Source organism: Amphibalanus amphitrite, unplaced genomic scaffold, assembly GCF_019059575.1.
Source record: "Amphibalanus amphitrite isolate SeventyFive unplaced genomic scaffold, NRLGWU_Aamphi_draft 000114F_arrow, whole genome shotgun sequence".
NCBI lineage: Eukaryota > Metazoa > Arthropoda > Thecostraca > Balanomorpha > Balanidae > Amphibalanus > Amphibalanus amphitrite.
The window spans coordinates 713263-732463 of NW_024881609.1; the positions used below are offsets into that span (position 1 = coordinate 713263).

A 19201-nucleotide genomic window follows, 5' to 3' on the forward strand; every position below is an offset into this window, starting at 1 on the left:
TGAATCATCGGTCCTCACAGGTCTGTTATTATAGTCGCCGAGGCCAAGGGCGCAGGGATTATACCGCATCGAATGGCCGTGCGTTACGCTGATCTGATTAGCTAGCCATCTGTATTTAGCCAGACTGGAAGGCTGAAACTGGGAGAACAAGTCTTTGGTGCAAGAGTGCAGCAGAGTTACAACAATGGATAACACCCTCTTCCCGTGTGTCGTAATTTCCACGGAAGTTTATACGTGCAAACGAGCGAGCGTGCGTGCGTTCTATTGATGGCGTAGGGGAGAGTGGGGCAAAGCGGCCACCCGGGGCAAAGCGGCCAATCGTGTGTCAGCTCCAGTAGAGCTCCAGACCTTGCCCGTACTTCGGCCGGAGTAAGTACCGGAGCTACCCAGAGTAAAACCAGATACGGCCCATACCAATTTTTTACTGGCTGGGTTACTCCTACTATCGCAGACATTGCAACTGGCTCACATTTATCAAAATATGCTATGCATAATGCATATACATAAAAAACAAATAAAAGTACGCATTTATTGAAACATTAAGTGTACAAAAATATCGCATACATTTCTTAGGCCACCATTACGCACTCGCACATTGAACAAGACACATCACGTACAAAATTATCAGCTCAAAGCTCGTAACCCCGGCCGACGCGTTTCTAGTCTTTAACTTTAATTCAGAAGAACACATAATAAGCGTCGCTAAACAGCTGGAATCACTTTCCAACAATCACACCTATGACAAAAGCACATACGCTCATCTCGGTACTTTCAGTGTCCATTCTCAAGCAGCACACACCAACACAAAGGAAGACACATAATTTGACTTCAGAAGCTAACAAGCGATGCAAATATTAATGGCACAAAGGAACGTAATTGCTAATAGCAAAGTCGACACGCAATACGCTTCCTAAAACACTGTGTCTACAAACAACGCTTGGAAGCCTGCTCCGTATCCAAAAGCGCATTTCTGAAGAGCCGTACAGCATACCATCAGGCGTCAACAATCACCCGGCTATCAGGTGATCCACTGTGCAAACTACATCACAATAAACGTTTTTATTTCAATCATGATCCGCATTCACAAGGAATTCCTATCCTCCCCAAAACACTATCATTTCACCCGATTGTCAAGAATCACTGCAAGAATCATCCCCACTGCTCGATTACTCCATTCATTATCACCGAATCATTCGCTCGACCCGATTGATTTCCCACAGCGCACCCACGCCCCGCCGTCGGCTACTTCTTGTTCCGCTGTATCCAGTCCAGGTACGCGCTGACGCGCGTGTACACGCCCGGGAAGCCGGGCTTGCCGCAGCCGACGCCGGCCGACACGACACCGATCTGCTCGTAGCGTCCGTTCTCCAGCTGTCGGACCATCGGCCCGCCAGAGTCGCCCTGCGTGCCCGACGGGGAATAGAACGTTCAGCTCGGCCAGAGAGTAGAGGGGACCCTGACCGCGGCCGTAGGGCATAGCGACCGAGTAAGAAGAGTGAAGAAACGAACTAAAGAGGCTGAAACTAATACAAAATCAAGAGATTTGGAAGGAAAACTAACCAGCATTAACTACAAAAATTAAAGGAAAACTCGCTCCCGGGTGGGCCTTTCAGCCAACTTTGCCATGGGGGGGAGGGGCTTTTTGGCCACACCAAGTTATCTCGGAAAGTAAGTAAGCTAGAAAGACGCGGTGAAAAGCGATAGATAGCTCGCTTTACGATCTTTCAGGATTATAAAGGTCATTTTTCGATTAGGTCATCGCTGAGGTCACTGGAGATCACCAAGGGTAAAACTATCGTGACTTTTTGTTCCCGATTTTTACAAATTTTCACGAAACGGCGCATAAGTCGGGAACCAATAGAGCTACAGCGTTTCGGAAAAGCGCATTTGATAGCTCTTTCAAATGCCTTTCGGAATGTTGCTCTCAGATTTGACCTAAGGTCAACGGTTTAGCCTCCAGAGGACAATAACTTAAAATTGGACGTTTTTGCGGAAAACGTTTTTTCTTAAATAACTTTTCTCTCCAAGCTTGTATTACGCTGATTTTAACGACATCGCGTTTGTCTCGTCGAGACGCGTTGAATGAGATACAAGTTGACCTGGAAAGGTCAACTTAAAAAAAAATTACCTAAGGTCAAGGTCACAGAAAAGGTCATGTTGCATATCATTTGATTCGTATTGCTGAGCTGAACACATTCATGGTGTTTTCAGTGCTCTAGCATGTTTCTTTCTAAAGTTATTGTAAAAAAAAACTGTTAGTTACGTCTCATGAGCTGAGATGACCAGAGCGCCATAAAAGGGGTCACAGCCCACAGGTGCAATTTTACCATTCAGTGTGTCATGTTCACAAGCGTTCCGATGTTTTAGGGTGTTTTCGACCAAAAGAAGAGCATTTCATTTTTCTCCTATTGACTTAAAATGGAGGAGTCACAAAACTGACCTGACCTTAGGTCACCGATATCAAATTTCCTAGATATTCAAATTTGGTACTGATTCCCTCACGCAATAGCCCGAGTTTCAAACTTCTGGGATGTAAGTTGTAGGAATGACTGAATCGCAAAGTTTTTAAGAGGCATGGTCACTTAACTTGACCTGGTGATCTGACCTTATGTGACCTGGGGTCAACAATTTTGCACACGATGCGAAATGTATGAATCATAACTCATAACCCATTCCGAGTTTCGCAGTGCTGCGCGCCGCGGTTTTCTTTACACACGCAAAAAAACTGGCACGTGTGGCCAAAAACACCCCCTCCCCCACTCGGGCGAAGGATAATAAGGCTAACTATGAAAGCTGTTAACTATGAAAGCATAGGAGTACAAACTCATGCATCTACAGAGGAAAAATGGAGCGTGTTTGACCCTGCGGCGGCTCGTTGACGTGTCGCCGGCCGGGCCACTGACCTGACAGGCGTCCTTGCCGCCCTCCTCCTCTCCAGCGCAGAGCTTTTTGTCGGTGAAGCCGCCCGGGAACTGGTTCTTGAAGCTGGAGGACGACTCGTAGACGGCCTGGCAGTCGGGCAAGGCCACCACCGGCAGCTTCACCTCCTGCAGGATGCTGCTCGACTCGCCACCTGGCGGCAGGTAAAACAACTTGTAACTCGTGTGTTCGCCGCGATGGCCGCCGAATATCCGAGGTGGTGACTCATGGTGAGTGGCGATGAAATATGAAGTTTTTGGAGCTGTGTTCTAAACGAGGCGATTTAATGAGCGAGATCACATATCGCTTTGATATTCTTAAGATGAAGTGATATTCTCCATTGTCAAATTTACAATGATCTAAAACAAAATTTACAATGATCAAATTTACAATGAATGATATGGCATCACATCACTTCGAATGTAGTTTCTCACGCCGCCGTCCCCGCCGGGTAGCCTGCCCGACTTACCGAACTCCGTGTAGCCCCATCCGGCCACGTCTACTCGACTGCCGGCGTAGTCGCCGCTCGGCCCCTCCGGCAGACAGATGGGCTTGATGGCCTCGTTGAACACCACGGGCCGGTCGAGGTGTACCAGCGAGATGTCGTCGTGCAGCACCGGGAACTGACAGAAGGGTGGCACGGTCGGGAGGGGTCAGCATCGGGGTGTGTTTGGCGAGGGTGGCACAGCCGGGGAAGGTCAGAATAGGGGTGTGGACTGTGGAGCCCAGTGGAGCCTGTACCGAGAGAGCGCGGCACGGTAAGGGAGGTCAGAATAGGGGTGTGGAGGTCAGTGGGAGTCTACCGATAGAGCGCAGCACGGTAAGGGAGGTCAAAATAGTGGTGTGCCGGTCACTGGGAGCTTATACCGGCAGGGAGCGGCATGGTCCTAGGTCATTCAGGGCAGCGCCGGTGGAGTATAGGCAGCAGTGCCAGGTGTGACGCCCTGTGGGCGGCGCCGGTGGAGTATAGGACAGTAGTGTCAGGTGTGACGCCCTGTGTGCGGCGCCGGTGGAGTATAGGACAGTAGTGTCAGGTGTGACGCCCTGTGGGTGGCGCCGGTGGAGTATATTAGGATAGAAGTGTCAGGTGTGACGCCCTGTGTGCGGCGCCGGTGGAGTATAGGACAGTAGTGTCAGGTATGACGCCCTGTGGGCGGCGCCGGAAAAAGGCAGGACAGTGGCAGTTGTCCACTGATCGGCGGGAAGCACCAAGATAGAACAAAGCAGGTACGTCCGGCCATCCGTGGGTCTGGGTGCTAGGTAGCTTACAGGTGACACGAGAGAGAGAGCAGTAAACATACCAGAAGGGTTCCGCTCCTTCAGTCACTTGTGGGTAGGCACGTCGGAAGGCATCCACCCGTCCGTCGTTTCCATCCTCAGGACATTCAAATCTTTCTCCTCAACGTCGCAACCCTCCGTCCGGGCTGGGCAGTGCACAGGGCCAACTTTATCTCATGCAGGCTGCTTTATTGGAGCGGCACCGCTGCTCCCAAGGGAGCATACCCGTAGCCGGGTGCAGAGAGTGCTTGGGAGGCTGTTCGGCCTATCCTTACGGACGGGCTCAGCCCCGGTGACTCTCAAGGGTGCTTGCCCAGACCAATGTCTCCCACTAATTCCTATCATCCTCCCGGCTCTAAAATGGTCATATCAGATCGAAAGAGCCTAAAAAACAACAACAAACAAACAAACAAATCGGAAGCTATCGACCGAGCAGACGGCTCCTGCAAAAGGTTCGGACTAAATCTATAAAAAAGAGACTACAAACATTAACTCAAAAGCTAAAAATACCTGTGTATCGCCGCAACACTCGAGTCACTTACGGCGAAGTCCATGTGGTTGGTGAAAGAGGTGACTCCGTAGTCCTGCGGGTTGGCGCCGTCATTGCCAGTCGAGGTGTCGTACTCGCCGAGACGAACCACCAGCGTGGCCCTGAGGGCGCACAGCCGACACCGGTGTCAGACGCGCCTACACGCACTCGCATTTCTCGATCAAAGGCGTCTTGACTAGCAAATGACATAGTAAATATTGGTGAAACTAAAAAGATTAATTTAAAAACAGAAAATGACAAATTTTGTGGATAAATCACACCCAAAGCAAGTATGATGTGCTGAGTTTTTTTTTTTTTTGACGAGTTAAACACGACTGGCGCGCGGAGAGCATTTGTTCCTTGTGACATCGGTTACTCACAGATTGACAGCTCTGGGTTTGAGGCAGTGCGCCGCCGTCAGGACGTTCCTATTATCAATCAGCGTGCCGCCGCAGAACCAGAACGGCGGCTTGTTGCCCTGCTTGTTTCCAATCAGCGCCTGCGAAAAGAGCCAGGGATGGTAGAAACTGTGGCATGTGAAATATGCATACGAGAAGGGAAACTGGGATAATCGTTCACAGACGTTCATATAGAAAACTTTAGCTTTGCTCTAATAATCTGATTCATGGGCAAGCGAAATTCCATGTGAATACAGTAGCGGCGGAACACCCCCAATTAAGGGGTGGCACTGCCGACTTTTGGTCCCATTCTTTCCGTACAACGCCCATAGGGCTAATGTTAAATGCCAAAATCAAAGGGGGGCACGGTGCCCCGGTGCCCTCCCCGTTCCGCCGCCTATGTGTGAATAGGCTTTAGGTTATCATGTCGGCCGACATTTCACTTACGATCCAGGGCCATTTTCCGATTTCGGCGTTTTTGCCTCCGATAACGCGGATGTCGAACAGGAGGTCTGATCGGGCCTGGGGCTGCTGGTCCTGCTGCAGCCACACGGTCTTGGGCGTGGGTAGCCCGCACTCTGCGAGCACCAACACGGTCAGCCACGCATCGGCAAGGAACAGGCGTTCCGCGGTGGTGATAAAATACGGCGGTAGTTTTCGCACTTTTTCCGTGGTAAGGCAATTGTGCATTACATTACATCAATGAATTAATTAATATCAGGATTAAAATCGCATTTCAGTAGACGTAGTATCAACAACAGTGGAGTATAATTCTTTAGGGGTTAGTGTATTACCTGCGTGCGTTACAGCGGGTGTGGCAGTAGAGGACTCCAAGCGCCCCGAGAGAGTCTCATTCGTGGTTTTGTCACCGCCAATCAGTCCGCCTCCGCCGATAAAGCCTCCTCCACCGCCAGCGTTACCGCCGCCACCAGTAGCGAAGCCCCCACCTCCGGTACTGAGGCCGCCCCCTTCACCACCGGCCCCGCCAGGGCCGACGAAACCACCGCCCGTGGCAGCACCACTGCCGGAGGTAGATGGCTCACCGCCTGTGGCAAAACCACTGCCAGAGGTAGACGGTCCACCGCCTGTGGCAAAACCACTGCCGGAGGTAGACGGTCCACTGTCGGTGCCAAAACCACTGCCAAAACCACTGCCAGAGGTAGATGGTTCACTGCCTGTGGCAAAACCACTGCCAGAGGTAGACGGTCCACTGTCGGTGCCGAAACTACTGCCACTGCCAAAACCACTGCCAGAGGTAGACGGTCCACTGTCGGTGGCAAAACCGCTGCCAGAGGTAGACGGCCCACTGTCGGTGGCAAAACCACTGCCGGAGGTAGACGGTCTACTGTCGGTGCCGAAATTACTGCCACTGCCAACACCACTGCCAGAAGTAGACGGCTCACTGCCTGTGGCAAAACCACTGCCGGAGGTAGTCGGTCCACTGTCGCTGGCAAAACCACTGCCGGAGGTAGACGGCCCACTGTCGGTGGCAAAACCACTGCCGGAGGTAGACGGCCCACTGTCGGTGCCGAAACTACTGCCACGGCCAAAACCACTGGCGGAGGTAGACGGTCCACTGTCGGTGGCAAAACCAATGCCAGAAGTAGATGAGCCGCTGTCAGTGGCAAAACCACTGCCAGATGAGCCTCCGCTACTGCCAAAACCACGGCCAGGTGAGCCACTGCCAGTACCAAAACCACTGCCAAAAGTAGGTGGTTCACTGCCACGGCCAAAACCACTGCCGGAAGTAGACGATTCACTTCCCATGGCGAAGCCTTCATTTGACGAATCGCCGTCGGAAGGCTTTGAGGAGCTCCCGCCAGGGAAACCGCTACCAGAAGAGAACCCGGTGCCAGCAGATCCACTTCCGGCGGGTTTCGAAGTGCTCTCGACAGAGACACCAGCACCAGAACCAAACCCTCCGACGAATGGGCTACTGCTGGAAGGTTTACGTGTGCTTCCACTAGAGAAGCCACCGCTAGATATGGCAAATCCCCCGTCCGAAGACCCGCCACCAATGGCAAATCCCGTACCAGAGGAACTGTCTCTGGTGGGCTCGGCGAAACCACCACCAGAGGCGAACCCCGAGCCAGTGTCTCCATCGGACGGGAATCCGCCACGAGGAGGGTCACTTCCAGAGGAAAAACCACCACCCGTGCCACTCCCAGATGCGAACCCTTCATTAGAGGTACCACTGCCAACAGGGAACCCAACACCAGACATATCACTTTCAGAACCACTACCTCCAGTGAAACCGCCGTTAGTGAAACCACTCCCCACGAAACCTCCGCCAGGGGAACCAGATTCGGCAAAACCATTACCGGCAGGGGCACTGGTAGTTGAGGGCCTTACAAAACCGCCACCACCGAAACCTCCAAAGTTAGCGCCTAGTGATCCTCGAGTTGGTTCGGGTTCCGGCGTAGCGGAAGGTCTCAAACCAAAGAATACACCGCCACCGCCCAAGCCAGAAGAGGGTCGAAGACGGCCGCTTTGAGGCACCACTCCTTCAATGCCAGCAAACGGGCTCGTGCCGAACGAGAACCCGCTGCCGGTGCTGGTCTGGGGCGGCGCCGTGGAGCCCCAGGACAGCCACGGGTCGCCGCCGAACAGACCTCCCAGCGGCGAGCCGAGCGAGCCGCCCGCGCCCGGGTCACCGGCCGTGGAGCCCGCCGGCTCGACACCTCCCCCGGCCGCAGGGTCCGGCTCCACTTCCACGGTCACTTCGACCGGATCTGGCTCGGGACGATCAATATCTGAAACGAAATGAACAGAGGTTAAAGTTATATGGCAAACTCATGAACGAAATATCTCCCAAAGGACTGCGCCAACGGAAAATCAATTACCAAACAGTCTTCCTCAAAGCATTTGTGTAACAATCAAATACAACGAAGCAAGTGATACCTTTTTTTTTTGGGGGGGGGGGGGCGCCCGGACTACAGTGGTCATCGGCGAAGTGATACCTTTTGTGGTAATGTATAAGCTTCACAAACAACTCCGTCTCCGTTCCCCTCTGCTTTCTGAATGGGGCCTCACTCTGGCGTCGCAGCGGGAACGGGCAGCAGATCTTCCGGCGCCGCCGCCGGCCGCCGGAGCACAGCGTCTCGATGGCCGAGACGCGCAGACGTCTGGGCGGGCAGCGGTTCCGCCGGCGACACACGCCCTCGAAGCCGTCGTCGGTGGTGCACAGCTTGCGGCCCTGCGTGGTCTCCTCCTCAGGGTCTGAGGGCAGGAGGACGGAGTCGGGGTGGTAACGACGGCAGGAAATGCAGTGGTGCCGCTAAATCGTAGCGTGAACGGCGTTCGTAGACCAGAATGTGCAATAACGAGCCAGGAACGGCTGTGACGGCAACAGGAGAGGTGATCGTATTACGGTTTCAGCTAACTATTTGGAGACAGTGTCAGAGTAGCATAGTCATGAGCCCAAACAGTTCGGGTGCACTGCTGGCAATGTTAACAAGATCTTCAACTCTCGGGTTTTCTGCCGTCCTGAGGACTCCCGCGGATAGTTACCCTGTAGCATTGTCACTGACAGCTATTTTCAGTCTGAGTGAAATGTATTTAGGTACATAAAACTCGAGCATGCATTCATCTGAGTACACACATGGCTGGACAGCGCCCAGATGACATGAACTCAGAGACTGACCGTTTGAGGTTGCACGCCATGGTTACGCTCGGAACCAGCACCATCATGGACAAACCTATAAATAGCCACATCGCTGCCTTCTTACAGCATTTTCCTCATCACTGGGTAGTGAGTACATACATAGTTGGCTATCCAGTATCATGCAATTGCGAGAATAACTCAATATTACATTACCAGAATCCCATTGCTTATGGCCTGGGTGCCCACTCTATCAGGCAGTCATGCATTTGCGGTTAAGACGGAGCAGACCGGTCCCTCCTTACTCCTTAGAAGTTAGAATCTCTCCTTGTTGTCGTCTCTGTTTGGTTGTTGTTCGCATGAAATGCGAGGCTAAGCTTCGCTACTTATTACGCTGCCGGTCCCGTAGCTCAGTTGGTTAGAGCGTTGGACTCCGCGTGGTGAGAGCACGCGTTCCCGGTTATAACAGTCCGGGTTCGAAGCGCGACGGGCGCTCGACATTTATGGGCCTCCTGACAGGTATGGTTGCGGTTGGTGGCAGGCCGTAGCCAGGCGAAGTCAGCGAGGGGACCGGCCGTGCGCGGCTTTGTGCGCACGTTAAACTTTGGACTCTAAATTCTGCCATAGAACTGGAATTGCGCGATCGGAGGGTAGAGGGCAGGGTCATCGCAACAAGCTTCGCTTAGCGGTGGCTCTGTCCTTGTGAATCCTTCCCATCAAAAGGTTCGGACAAAATTAAAAAAAAATTATTCATCTATATACCTAAAAAAATGTTTTTCACGTTATAGCATGCACGCACACGTAAAATATGCGGCTAGATGAGTCATAAAATGACGGTGATCGATGTTCCCCTAATTCCTACCATCCTTCCTGCTCTGAAAAGGTATCGTTTGACGTAATAATTATGTTTGAACTTTACTATGGCTGATTTGATATGGCATCAACCCCCATGCATACTTTTAGTGCAGCGTGCAGCTTTTCCGTATTTGAGGAGAGCGCAGGGCGTCCCGTCTTCTCAGCATCCACCCATCCCTAACAGTATCCCATGGCATGCTTGCCCACACGGCCTATGGATGCATGGCTCATGTAACTGCTGAACCTTAAGCTACAGCTGAAGGTTCTGTGACATGCCAACTCTATCGCAACTTATAACTGCTTTTCCATGCGTCCGAAATACCCCCGTTTCGCCACAAAGCTCGCGCTCCGAGACCTCCCGCCAAAATACGGAAAGCCCGCCGCGAGGCCCCACCAAGGCCAGCGCCTGCCGTAGACGGTACCTGCGAAACCGGACCGTGTCTGCGGCCGCTGCCAGCGGGGATTCCAGCGCCACCCTGCAACGGAGCGACACTGAACAGTTCACAGGCGCGCGCGTGGGTCCTCTGCTAGGTGAACGCCTGGGCTATTTATTATTAATTCCTAACAGATAAATGCCTGCTGTAGGTGTCGCATTTAGAGGAGTCAAACTGCATAATAGCGGCAAGACGGTCGGGAATAACCAGGGAATAACTTCGAAACGATTATAGCACCTTGCACACAGTGACAGCATACGAGTATGAAGAGATTGGCTACATGTGGGTTGCATGTGGGTATGCTTCATATCTTCTCTGCTTGCACTAGCTTTATCAAGGGTGAAGGCAATATGTCATAACAACGTTATCTTTTCAAAAATATCGAAACCGACCTAAATTCCTAAGTGATCGCGGAATCCGTATAGATGCAGGAAAAGAGGGCGAATTCGGACCCCACGCAGTCATGGGCGGAAAATGCAATTTGACAAATTACCGACCATGTTTAGTGACGTAGTAAACATTTGGTGCATTTGCGCAAAACTCCGGGTTGGCGCACCGATGACGTCAACTATGACGTCATCATCCGCCCCAGAACGTCTACCCCGGTAGTTCAGCGTCATCCAGGGCTCAAAAGTCGCGTCATCGCCATCGACTAGGAAAATCCAACGTTTATGCAAAACGCATCGACAATATTACTGGCTTCAGACGTACGATTGAAGGAAAAAAGGCAAGGGATGAGATTCAAACTCTGGCATTCTGAACGAACTGATAACATGGAAACATCTACAGTTTTATCGCATTTCGGTTTTAACAGAAAAGTTCCTTAGATGTGACAAATCATTATCACAAACGGTAACATTACCAAGAAAAAGAATGCAAAATAGGCAATTGAACCTGGCAAATGGTGACCACATGTTCCCTTTATTGACCTCACCTGAGGCCCAACTAGCTACAACTGAGGTATGTGGCTTTATCCTCGAAAGGAAGCGTGTGAGAGACCGTCAAGGACTGGATCGAAACTACATATTTTAAACTCTGAAATAAGAAACGGTAGCGATGCAACGAACATCTGGGTGAACAGCGTTTACAGCCGAGGAACTACTTCATAAACTGGGTCCTACCAGTAACCTACATATGTTGGGAAACCAGGCGTCCTCTTACAGAACGGGGTCGGTATACACTGCCGAAATGTAAACAAAAGCCTGACCCACACTGGCGTAAAGTAAACCATCGACACAGTGCGAGGAACGCGTCAGATCGTCCCGGATCCCGCGGCGCCTCCTCTCACACCCCTCTGTCGCACTTACCTTGTAACCGCATCCCTGCACAGACGGCGACGACGGCCAGCAGAGCGGCCAGCACGGGTAGCGCGCGCATGGTGAGACCGGTGGACGATGTCGCGGCACCAGCCGTACGATCACACACGGCGCTGGTGGCCGACTGAGAGACCGCCGCGAGACGGCACTGCCGGCGCCACAGCCGGGCGGGCGGCCCCGGCACTGCAGCGGACCGCTCAGCGCCGCCGAGGGATCCTCTCAGGGGAGCGGAACAGCGCCGGTAGCGGTGACGGTTCAGGGTACCCCAATCGACCGCGACTGCAGCCGGGAGTGGGCACCCCGGCGGCAGACCGGTCCGCTGCTGAACGATGACGTGATGAACGGTCCGCAGTGGCGAGGTCCGGTCCGACTGGAAAATACCGAGAATAAGAGAAGCACAGGCTGGACTCGACGGAAAATGGGACGGGTATATTATCAACAATAGCATGGCGTGATTCAGAGTTAGGAGACATAACAAGTAAAAATTCAGTCAATTATCATATTTATTAAACGTTCAATATCTAAGTCAAATTATAAAAAGGAGAACAAAGACGTTACTGCGAGCAAATATAAATAAACTATCATACTAATGGCTCCATGTTTTTTGACCAAATGCCTACAGCTGGATTAGCGAGCTTACCTTTGTATCGTGCAACGTGCGGTCCGACCTCCATCACATACAGATGCTTCACGCTATATTGTAGAAACGAAAAAAAGAGTGGGGTAATCTTCCCTTTTCTAAAACATGGGTCAGCGAATTACTGTGTTCTCCGTAGTTTTCCAGACCCTCGAGGCATTCAATGAACAGGATATTTTGTTTTTGTCCTGGATGAAGTATTTCTTTTATGATACGACTACCGACACCAGAGAACACCAGAGAACCGTAAAGACACATGATTTCCGGTAGCCATCGGCCAAAAACCAGAGTATCTTTTAAGCCAGGCCTATATCCATTATCTGCGCACACCCGGTAGAACAGCATGAATGGAAATTATCACGAACCAGCCGCCAGTGCCACATCAGACACTATCGCACAATAAAACATGAGCACTACACCGTAAACACGCTGATGATGGCGGCGACTCTCCATTCTCAACGCAGGGAGTGCAAAACAAGCAGTAGTCGGCCAGCCGTCACTTCCACCGCCAGCGGCGACTGGCGCGGGGCACGGGGTCGCAGAAGAAGCTCCTCACCATCAGCACCTGGACGGCCAGCACGGCCACCATCACGGCCATCTGCAGCAGCGACCACCGGTTCACCGTCTGCAGGTTGGCCTCTGCCACGCTGCGGTCCCGCGCCTCCAGCAGCCGCAGCTGCCGCTGCTGCTGCCGAGCCTGGTACAGACGCACACCCATCTGGTCGATCAGGTGCTCGATGTCAAACAGCTTGAAGTCATAATCCTTCGAAGATTCTGTCGCTTCGAAGACGATGTCCTGGCGATTCCAATCACTACCGCTTCGGTTTCCTACTGAGGTTGTGAAGAACACCTGCTTGATGCTGTAGGTGAGGAAGTTTCCAAAGCACGCCTTGAAGTCACCGTCTTCCTCGGCAATGAAACTGTGGAAGTTCCGGCTGCGTTCGAGGTCTGAGGCCACTATCGCACCAGACGCAGTAGTGAGGTAAAAGTTGATCCGCGATTCGGCCTCATCTCCTTTTTGCACGACGTTATACTGGATGACAAGCTTCTCACCGGTCTCGGCGGGGGCGTAAAAGCACCTCTCATCTCCAGGGTCGATGTTAACAGTGAACTGTGATTCAGACGATGATAAACAAATGAAGCTGATCAGCAAACACAACAGGAGCGTATGAAACATCACTTATCGCTCCTTTCATGCACCGCAAAAGCCCGTATCAGCTGCACATTTTGATATTTGCTGCACGATTCCAGTCTTCGAATTGCTTATTTTGGAGCAAAAATTAACTATTGAGCAAAATGATGAACAAAACAAAACAACGTCTTAACAGAATTTAACTGAATGGAATCCGATGCCCCAATCACCACCGCTGGCATCGACCGCTACCCGCCTAGTATTCTATGACCGTGGCTACCCGCAAGGCCGGCTACCCGCATCACCCACAAAAAGTAGCGCAATCCAAGCGCAATCTCTGCAATGAAATAGCCGATTCGTTATCGTTAGGTAGCACGTGACCAGCTTTATTGGGCCCCGCCATACTTATGAGAAGCACCGTATTATTTTTCCTGGACATCTAAAAGATGCAGCAACTATGGTATCACAGCGCATTTTGCACTAAAAATAACTCGGTGGACATGGAAGTGCAAGCGACAATAACAAATGTGACGAGCGTTTCATAGGTCAGAGTGCACGGACCGCAAGCATAACACTAGCCTCATCACAGCTGCTAGGCACCATATCACATTAGGCAGGCACCCACACAATATCACAGTTAGTTGGACTTCGGGAAGCACCAACGGCAGCTCCACTATCATCTTCGTCACCACTGAACGCACTCCTGAGTTCTAACCCTGGAACATGCGCCGCCTATCGGGCACTACCGCCATGTCTAGTTTCCTCTCCTCTCTTCCGATCTACCCCGTCAGTCTCCCAGCCTTCTCTACACAGCACCAGCATTCGTCCTCCACGGCGCTCCTCCGACACGTGGGCGTGAAACACGTCCCCGCACACGGCGTGCGACCGCAGCAGCGGCTCCAGCCGCCGCCACAGGCCGTCAAACAGAACCACATGGCTGGGCAGCCGGCCGGCGGGCCCACCTGTCCGCGGCACAGAGGAGCCGGCTGACAGGGACGGGTACTCGCGGCGCAGCCACAGCTCCGGGTCCTGGTAGAACCGGTCAGCTTCGTCCGTGTAGTCGGCGACACCCTCCAGGTTCGGCTCGCACGTCAGAAAGCGAGTGGCGACGTTGACGTGAAGATGGCTGCGAGGAGAATCGCATTGTTATTTGAAGTAATTAACGATCCTGTGTCACAAAGGCATCACAGAGGAATGAAGCAAGACGATAAGAGCCAGCATCTCTGGACAAGTTTAAGCTCAAGGGCAAGGGAAACCGGTTCTAAATCCACTAGACGCTGCAAGATTCCGAGAAAAGATCATAGCCGTGTATGTGCATATGGTCATTACATATCAATGCATTTGGTAAGAAGCTTATCGGCATGCATATCAGACAGCACAAAAATTCACGAAAATTAACGAAGTCCACTGTGACGATCACTATCCGACTCAAGTTCACTCACTGACCGCCCCCTTACCTATACAGCGGCGTGCTGTGACAGGGCATCAGGTAGAGCACCGACGCCGCGTGAGCGGGCCCCTCTGCCAGCCGCGCGGCCAGCACGGCGGTAACGTCCAGCGGACCGCGCTGGTGTACCAGTCCCAGGTACAGGGCGGCCGGCAGGTTCGTCACCACCAGCAGCACCTTCAGCGCCGAGCACCACCTGCAGGGGAGAGCATCGGAGTGGTGGGATGGAAATACCGTGGAAACATGATTCATTTGGAAAACATTTGGAAATGCTGTGGATATAGTATTTCCTTTAGCGTAAATATGACACCAAATGGTACTCAGCCGTCTGTGATGCACAAAAAAACTCATGAGATCTAAGAATCGCATGGGTGTTCAGTGTGCACTGTGAATTACCCAAGCGATCCTTACATCTCATGCGATTCGTCACTGTAACTGTAAGTAACATTAACACAGTAATTCCAGTCTGTATCGATGTAAATTATATGAAATACCTACAGGTAAATACATAAAGTACGACATATGTACAACATAATAAAATTCATACAAATAATGATCAACCCCGGTTGGTGAGCTTCAGCGGCCTCTGTTTGCTGGCAGTTGCTACAGTACAAACCACCACATCCGCATCTTGGATGACCTTAAAAATGTCTTCCTCATTGAAAGGTACACAAATAATGCGTCAAAGGCTCACCTCTCACTCATGCGACTCAGCTGGACGAAACCTTTTCCTGCCAGAAGAGCGCAAAATGGCCAGATGGAGAGAAGGAACCGAAATTCCTTGTGAGGCAGAGCGCTGAAAGAAGAAAAATCGTTTTTCAGCGTAATACATCTCAGCAATAAACCTCGATTATTGATAAATAACAAAAATGTATAATACATTGTAAGAAATAGCTCTACAAGAATGCACGGGGGGGGGGGGGTGATTTAAGGTTTTTCGCGAATAACTCGCGTAAAAAGCGGCCGATCGCGACGAGACTTTCAGTACCCACGCCATGATCAATTTTACACATATCCTGAAAATTTCATGACCCTGACATAAATGACCTTTCACCTGTGACCTACTTTTCCGGGACCATGTTTGGTCGGAATCGCGATTCGGCGTATGTCGGCTCGCATTAGCCGCGCGCTTGCAGTCTTTTCGTGGTTTCAAGCGTTCAAACATGTGATTTGATGTTGCTCCCATGCTGCATTAGGGTGGATGTCAAGGTCACCTGAAGGTCACCTTTGATGACCTCGGTCCACTTTTTAGAGTTTTACATGTTTCTAGGCTAGTTTTTGGAGCTGAATTCGAATTTAGCAACCATTTGAACATTTACGAAGTAGTTTTGGTGCCTTCGTAACATGTTACGAAATTGTCAGAGGCGGTTGACACGTACTACGAATACCTGGCAGGACCCCTACTGGTTGACCTGACCTGACCTGACCCGACCTGGCCTAAATGCATAAAGACATCATCTGTGATCAAAACTAACATGATATTCGTGATCAGCACCCCGAAGAACCCCGTAGCAGCCGCACTACGACGTTCTAACAGGTCCCGATTTTCCCGACTTTTGGGTCATTGACCTGACCTGGAAGGTCAACCGATGACCTAGGACCTTAAAGTTGGGTATCATCGGCTTTTTCTCGTCACGGGCAACATTTTTTCCGCTAAGCTCTACCTCGATCAGGGGCCAAACGCGAGGGGGTCCCCTTGTGCCGTCGAAGGACGCAAAATGGCCTGTGCCGGCGAGGGCTAAAACAATTGCAATAACGAAGCATGAACAACAAACATCGATAACCATGATCAGGCATTAGCTCACAGTAAAATATAGATACAGGATACCACCTGGGCGCACGAGCCACACGCCGTATCCCGTACAGACCGCCCCTCCCAGCGTCCGACCTCACCTGTACACGGCCACCAGCCACAGGACGGCTCCCAGACATAGCGTCTCTGGCCTACCGGGGCGGCGGACCCCCAGCAGTACCGGCACTGCCTGCACGCCCAGCAGGGTCGGCAGGCTGGCCGTCAGGTGCGCGCGCCACGGCGAGGTGCCGTAGTGGGAGGCCACGCCGCCCAGCACGTTGTGCCGCAGGAAGGCCAGCGGACTGAGGAGGGGGCTGCCGTGGCCGAGGGAGTCGACCAGCAGGCACCCGCCGACCGCCGACACACTGCGAGAATAGGGTCAGATGTGTCAGAAGTAGAACGGGACTGAGGGGGAGGCAACACGCCGATATAATTTGTGTATGATATCAGCCCGTTCTGCAGACGATAACATTTTCCGGAAATCGTTGTTTTTATGAACGTTCGAAAATAACTATACCTGTGCTCATGTTATAATGCATCGCCTGTCCGAATATTCTTAGCATAGCTCAGCCTCAGTCATCTATAGCGTCAGATACCCGTTAATAAACCGATCATAAATCACACAACCCTTCTCTGTCAACACAACTCCAACACTTATATACAGTACCAGTCACGAGACTCTCCTTACCCTATCAGTGCTGTGATGAGCAGCAGCTGTCGCCGGCGGGGAGACGAGGCCATCTCAGCCACCCAGAGAGGCAGCCAGGCCAAAGCAGCGGTGGGCCGCACCGCCGTCGCCAGCGCCCCCACCGACAGGTACAGCGACGAGGCGCCACCTGCCGACCGCGTGAACAGTGACTGGTGAGTGGTCGGGACAGTGGAACGGAATGAGTGGAAAAGGGATGTGGCGGTATCCGGACACATTATTTGACGTTACTACTTGCACTATATGTGCGACTGAAAGAAAAGGGATTGCACAAGAAACTTTTTTTTTGTTATTCAGGAGGTGAGGGCGAGGCCAATAACTTACCGGGTGTCAGGGTCTCCGGTCTTTCAAAGTCCGAGTCAGGGTCATACCAGTCTGGGCCGTCAGTCAGTGTCTGGGCCCACCTTTGGTCTCCGGCCGCCACGGGTACCAGCGCAGTGCCACGGCCAGCAGCGCCATCTCGACGGTGTTGGCCAGGGTGCGGGAGCCGCAGTAGAACAGACACCAGGAGGTGGCCAGCGACCAGGCGGTGCCGGAGGAGGCGCGCGGACCCCACAGCCGACCAGCCGTCTCCACCAGGGACACATCGCCGGCCCAGGTCAGCAGCGCCACCAGCAGACGGGGGATGATGACCTGGGGTCAGGAGCAGTGAGTCAGAGGTCAGTGACCTCGGGTCAGGTCAGCAGCGCCACCAGCAGACGGGGGATGATGACCTGGGGTCAGGAGCAGTGAGTCAGAGGTCAGTGACCTCGGGTCAGGTCAGCAGCGCCACCAGCAGACGGGGGATGATGACCTGGGGTCAGGAGCAGTGAGTCAGAGGTCAGTGACCTCGGGTCAGGTCAGCAGCGCCACCAGCAGACGGGGGATGGTGACCTGGGGTCAGGAGCAGTGAGTCAGAGGTCAGTGACCTCGGGTCAGGTCAGCAGCGCCACCAGCAGACGGGGGACGGTGACCTGGGGTCAGGAGCAGTGAGTCAGAGGGCAGTGACCTCGGGTCAGGTCAGCAGCGCCACCAGCAGACGGTGACCTAGGGTCAGGACGAGCACACCTTCAGCAGGCCAGCAAATTAGGTAGACAAGACAAAATACAACAAATTGCAATACAAACAAGTCATGATAAAAAAGAAAAGTTGGGCAGCAATATCACTCTTGTCTATAAAAGCTCATCAACCAAAACTACACCATAAAGAAAAAAATGGCACTTGCTACATTGCACAATTTTTCAACAGCACCAATTATTTTGAGATAGATACATACCAGCACATGTTTGTAGTCTAGTCCCAACAACTGTAAAATCTTGTAGATTGCAGCAATCATCATTGGAAAGAGGTAACTTCGAATTCCCTCTTTCCATTCCCATGTCTTATAGCCATACCTAAAACAGGGTTGAGAAAACTCATTGCCACTTACTATGTCAATGAAGGTAGGTAAGGTCATTATAGCAATATTGTTTATTGTTTATTGTTTATTTATTGGCATAGCGTCCACAGGCAAAGCCCCACTTACGGATGCAGTCGCACACTGACAATAACAACCACTCACACACACTGGATGGAAATAAATATGAGTGATAACACTGATCAAAATCCAAATAAATTAACAAGATGGCAAGAGCCTAAAAGTAAACCGACAGGCAACAGCCTAAGAATATAGAAGACAATTACCTATAATATCAATATCAATATCAATATCAATACATTATCAATATCAATTACCTATAGATGAACACTTATCAGTAATTTAGAAAGAGAGTATTTCTAGGAGCTTAGATCAGCTTAGATTATAAATCAAGGGAAATATATTATACAAGACAAATAAAGATAAAAAACACTTACCCAAAGCAGATGAAGTGAGCAATCTCTAAGGACTGCCAGTATTCATCAGCCACAAATGAAGTTTGAACAACAATGACAGACACAAGTCTTACAAAGAGCAGGAGTAATTGCCACTTCCTCATGTTTCCAAATTTTTGCTGAAACATACATGAAAACAAGCTTTGTTGATAAAGCAACAAATAGCTATTTCAACCTGATTAATTTGGAAAAGCATTCATTCTTATTCTTTATAATCACTTTGAATCACACAGAAGATACTCAGATTCTGCAAATGCATGTGAAAGCTCATAATATTTAATTTTTGGGTAGCTCATTAAAAAAAAA

At 51.4% G+C, this 19201-nt stretch overlaps 3 protein-coding genes and 1 long non-coding RNA gene across 6 annotated transcripts in view; 1 reads left to right on the forward strand and 3 right to left on the reverse strand.

Moving 5' to 3' along the window:
* LOC122381100 overlaps positions 1-3043 on the forward strand; it is a 44989-nt gene extending 41946 nt beyond the window's left edge. The window contains exon 3 of the long non-coding RNA XR_006256463.1: positions 2939-3043. This is a non-coding gene — a long non-coding RNA (uncharacterized LOC122381100). The remainder of the gene's footprint in view (positions 1-2938) is intronic.
* Positions 516-12113, reverse strand: LOC122381097 (uncharacterized transmembrane protein DDB_G0289901-like). Of its 3 annotated transcripts, XM_043364876.1 has the most exons (12): positions 11971-12113; positions 11322-11700; positions 10003-10056; positions 8158-8343; positions 6199-7877; positions 5919-6159; positions 5572-5702; positions 5107-5225; positions 4740-4848; positions 3389-3542; positions 2904-3073; positions 516-1401 (listed from the first exon to the last, which is right to left on the reverse strand). In XM_043364876.1, the coding sequence occupies exons 2-12, from the start codon at positions 11389-11391 to the stop codon at positions 1243-1245; spliced, it is 3072 nt and encodes a 1023-aa protein (XP_043220811.1). In that variant the 5' UTR covers positions 11392-11700; positions 11971-12113; the 3' UTR covers positions 516-1242. The 3 variants fall into 3 exon arrangements, with proteins under 3 accessions (XP_043220811.1, XP_043220810.1, XP_043220812.1); XM_043364875.1 differs by having other exon boundaries at positions 5919-7877; XM_043364877.1 differs by lacking the exon at positions 10003-10056 and having other exon boundaries at positions 5919-7877.
* LOC122381099 (transmembrane emp24 domain-containing protein 1-like) lies at positions 11816-13144 on the reverse strand. The gene has a single exon (XM_043364879.1). It carries the CDS (start codon positions 13142-13144, stop codon positions 12464-12466), a length of 681 nt encoding a protein of 226 aa, XP_043220814.1. The 3' UTR covers positions 11816-12463.
* A 687-nt stretch (positions 13145-13831) lies between these two features.
* LOC122381118 (GPI mannosyltransferase 3-like) lies at positions 13832-18999 on the reverse strand. The gene is made up of 6 exons (XM_043364943.1): positions 18970-18999; positions 17449-17677; positions 17027-17174; positions 16440-16703; positions 14557-14742; positions 13832-14225 (listed from the first exon to the last, which is right to left on the reverse strand). Exons 1-6 carry the CDS (start codon positions 18997-18999, stop codon positions 13832-13834), a joined length of 1251 nt encoding a protein of 416 aa, XP_043220878.1.
* Between the last annotated feature and the right edge of the window lie 202 nt (positions 19000-19201).

Excerpts from the sequence above, each read along its gene's own strand:
- LOC122381097 (XM_043364875.1), bottom strand. The coding sequence starts at position 11,391 with ATGCGCGCGCTACCCGTGCTGGCCGCTCTGCTGGCCGTCGTCGCCGTC. Across the intron at positions 5,703-5,918 it reads ACCCGCTGTAACGCACGCAG|AGTGCGGGCTACCCACGCCC; the intron begins GTAATACACTAA and ends TGGTGCTCGCAG. Across the intron at positions 1,402-2,903 it reads GCGGCAAGGACGCCTGTCAG|GGCGACTCTGGCGGGCCGAT; the intron begins GTCAGTGGCCCG and ends TCGGGCACGCAG.
- LOC122381118 (XM_043364943.1), bottom strand. The coding sequence starts at position 18,999 with ATGAGGAAGTGGCAATTACTCCTGCTCTTT. Across the intron at positions 17,678-18,969 it reads GGCAATTACTCCTGCTCTTT|GTCATCATCCCCCGTCTGCT; the intron begins GTAAGACTTGTG and ends TCCTGACCCCAG. Across the intron at positions 14,743-16,439 it reads TGGCTGGTGGCCGTGTACAG|GTGGTGCTCGGCGCTGAAGG; the intron begins GTGAGGTCGGAC and ends TCTCCCCTGCAG.
- LOC122381099 (XM_043364879.1), bottom strand. The coding sequence starts at position 13,144 with ATGTTTCATACGCTCCTGTTGTGTTTGCTGATCAGCTTCATTTGTTTA.